Here is a 3,526-nt window from a genome sequence, read left to right as displayed (position 1 = left end):
CTACCAGCCCACACCCTCACAGAATCTTTATAATCATTTATTCTTCGGAATATTGATCACTATCCCAGGAATCAAGTCACTCCTCAGACCACAGCAGCATATTTTCTGTGTTGGTGCTATTTCACTTGGTAACCTGACGTCATCTCAAATACAATATCGAAAGTCATTCTTTCTCCTCACCTTCCCCACTGAAAAGAGAAAAAGAAAAGGGAGGGGGAAAGGAAGGAAGCAAAAAGAAGAACAAAGGAAAAACAGTAACCAGATTTTGCTCCTCTTTTTTTTTTTTAAATAGAATCTAGTACTTTATTTTTTGTGGTTGCAGTTGTCGTTGCTGTTTTTTAGCTGGGGGGGCCGAGTTCAAACCCACCATCCTCAGTATATGGGGCCAGCGCCCTACCCACTGAGCCACAGAGTTAGGTGCCACCCACCTAACTCTTGTAGTTCTTTTGAGTAATCTCTGACTCAGACTTTTAGACTAAGGGAATCTCAGAGATCATTCAGGATAAAACATTAAGTATAGGCAAGGACATTGAGGTATGAAGAAGCTGTGTGGGGCCAGGAGTGGTGGCTCACATCTGTAATCCCAACACTCTGGGAGGCTGAGGCGGGTGGATTGCCTTGAGCGCACAGGTTCAAGACCAGCCTGAGCCAGAGCAAGACCCCACCACTGAAAATAACCAGACATTTGGCAGACACCTGTAGTTCCAGCTTCTTGGGAGGTTGAGGCAAGGGGGTAAATTGAGCCCAAGAGTTTCAGGTTGCTGTGAGTTATGACTCACAGTGCTCTACTGAGGGCAACAAAGTGAGACTTTGTCTCAAAAAAGAAAAAAAAAAGCTGTATGACTTGTCTCAGTTCTCTCAGCTATTTTGGATAAGAAATAGACGTGGAACCCAGAGGCATAAGTCTAGTACCCTTAACCTACTAAGTCTAACCCCTTCGTTCTTAGTCATGACAATGCATCAGAATCACCTGTGCATTTAGTTAAAATAGCATTTTACTTAGTCTGGAGAGCTAGGTCTGTGAATGGACAAAGTTTTAGTCTGAAAGCTGCAGCTCTGAAGAGACATAAAGCCTTACTGGTTTTCTGCAGCATCTCAGGCTCCCTCCTCAGTTTCTGTCCTTATTTCCACTTTGCTAGCCTATGCCCTACCCTCCAAGCCCAGCTTCCATGCTTGCACCTTCCTCCAATACAGCTTTGCCAAATCATTTTCCTTAAACTGTTTTTATTGTCCCCTACTCTAAAATCTTCAATGGCTTAACCCAAAGATTCCCAACCCCCAGGGCATAGAAGAGTGAACTGGCCTCTTGTTTAAATTCCAATTCCCTGGCTCAGCACTGTTGTCCGTGGTTACGTGGTTAGGGCACCAGCCACATACAGCGAGGCTGGCAGGTTCAAACCTGCCCGGGCCTGCTAAACAACCATGACAACTACAACAACAAAAAAATAGCTGGGTGTTGTGGCAGGCACCTGTAGTCCCAGCTACAAGGGAGGCTGAGACAAGAGAATCGCTTAAGCCCAAGAGTTTGAAGTTTCTGTGAGCAGTGACACCATAGCACTCTACCCAGGGTGACATAGTGAAACTCTGTCTCAAAAAAATAAATTAATTAATTCCTAGGCCTATTGTTAGCAACTCTGACTTACCAGATCTGGGGAAAAATCTTGGGAATCTGAATATTTAACAAACATGGGGCAGTACAAAGGGAGTTGATTCTCACACAGATGTTCCACAAAATGACACCATGAAAAATACTCCTGTCTTAAAATAAAGGTTAGTTCTTCAACCCGGCATTCGTGGCCCTCTACCATCAGCCCATCCTTTTCAGCCTTATTGTTTACTTCTTCCCAACTCCTAATGAGCTATCAGTAAAGCATGTTGAATCTCAGCCCTAATTCTACCTCTTTACTCGTGTTGTCCCCTTTTCCTGGAATTCTTCACTTCTTTACCACCCTCAACATATTCCTCCCTGTATAAATATTACGCACCCTTCAAGGCCCAGTTCAAAGTGCTCCCATGAAAAGGCCCAAGTCCTTTTTCCCGTACTGATTTCGCTCCACAGATCTATGGCAGTGAGTGTTACATGACATAATTTCGCAGTAATATCTAGTCTTATGAGACTTCTGAGTGAGGCCCACCTTCACTGTGTAAAGAGCAAGTCATATTTTTTCCCTGTCATCAGGGCACCGAACATCATAGAAACAAAGTAAGCTGCTTAGTAAAATATAATCAATTAGCTTGAATGATTAATTTGTATTTATTTGTCTTTTTGTTTTACAGTCAAAAAACGTGAAATAGAGTGTCTCGTAAGACTTTTTCACCGCTTGGTGGGAGGAATTGGTGGCAGACAAGGCAACACCGGGCTAGACTGTAACACCTTTCGAGCCATCCTGCACAGCATGTTTGGAATGACTGATGATATGTTGATGAATAGGGGTAAGAAGTCGTAAGAGACTAAAATGGGCTAGTCTTAGATATGTGTAGCAAATATGTATGTGTTCAATTTTCATCAAAGACTGAATTTTTTTGATGCCAAATGAGAAAGGCATAATTCTGGCAAGTGTAGGGCTGCAAATAATAATTGTCTTGATCGTATGGATTATTTTTAAGACAAACTCACTTGGAATTTCATATCTCATAGCTGTTCAGCTCTGAGAAATAAACTAAACTAAATAAGCTAGCAGTACTGTTTTTTAAAAGATAAGCAGACTGTGACTTTTAATCATGATGTCTTTAGACATACACTATCATGCTATAGACATAAAATATCAAATGGCTTCTTTTTTTTCCCTAAAAATGAAGCATGTATCAGTCAGTATAAAAATGGTAGTGACTTGTTATATTGGAAAAATCAAAGAACATATATTTGAAATAAGAAATTGGGCTGGCACAGTGGCGCATGCCTATAATCCCAGCACTCTGGGAAGCCAAGGTGGGTAGATTCCCTGAGTTCACAGGTTCAAGACAAGCCTGAGCAAAAGCAAGACCCCCTGTCTAAAAATAGCTGGGTGTTGTGGTGGGTGCCTATAGTCCCAACTACTTGGAAGGCTGAGGCAGGAGAATTGCTTGAGCCTAAGAGTTAGAGGTTGCTGTGAGCTATGACTCCAACAGTACTCTACCAAGGATGACAAAATAAGACTCTGTCTCAAAAATAAATAATTTAATTAAATAGGAGATTATTTAATGTGATCCATCCAGTTAATTTCAGTAATACGTGCCAAAAAAAAATACAAATTGTAAAGAGGAAAATACTGTTATTAAAATTGCAATACTTGGCTCGGCGCCTGTGGCTCAAGTAGCTAAGGCGCCAGCCACATACACCCAAGGTGGCGGGTTTGAATCCAGCCTGGCCCGCCAAACAACAGTGACAGCTGCAACCAAAAAATAGCCGGGCGTTGTGGCAGGCACCTGTAGTCCCAGCTACTTGGGAGGCAGAGGCAGAAGAATCACTTGAGCCCAAGAGTTGGAGGTTGCTGTGAGCTGTGATGCTACAGTACTCTGCCCAGGGTGACAGCTTGAGGCTCTGTCT

At 42.6% G+C, this 3,526-nt stretch overlaps 1 protein-coding gene across 1 annotated transcript in view; it reads left to right on the top strand.

The window, feature by feature from the left end:
* Window positions 1-2,111: 2,111 nt before the first annotated feature.
* The window catches only part of LOC100960322 (EF-hand calcium-binding domain-containing protein 1), a 22,184-nt gene continuing 20,769 nt past the window's right edge, over window positions 2,112-3,526 (top strand). Inside the window, exons 1-2 of the mRNA XM_023507507.1 lie at window positions 2,112-2,124; window positions 2,278-2,433. Of these exons, the coding sequence (XP_023363275.1) occupies window positions 2,112-2,124; window positions 2,278-2,433 (169 nt within the window). The remainder of the gene's footprint in view (window positions 2,125-2,277; window positions 2,434-3,526) is intronic.

The sequence above is a fragment of the Otolemur garnettii genome, unplaced genomic scaffold, assembly GCF_000181295.1.
Source record: "Otolemur garnettii isolate 467f Iridium unplaced genomic scaffold, OtoGar3 scaffold00005, whole genome shotgun sequence".
Classification (NCBI taxonomy): Eukaryota; Metazoa; Chordata; class Mammalia; order Primates; family Galagidae; genus Otolemur; species Otolemur garnettii.
The sequence above is the reverse complement of the archived record's forward strand: the minus strand, read 5'-3'. Positions and strand labels throughout refer to the sequence as shown.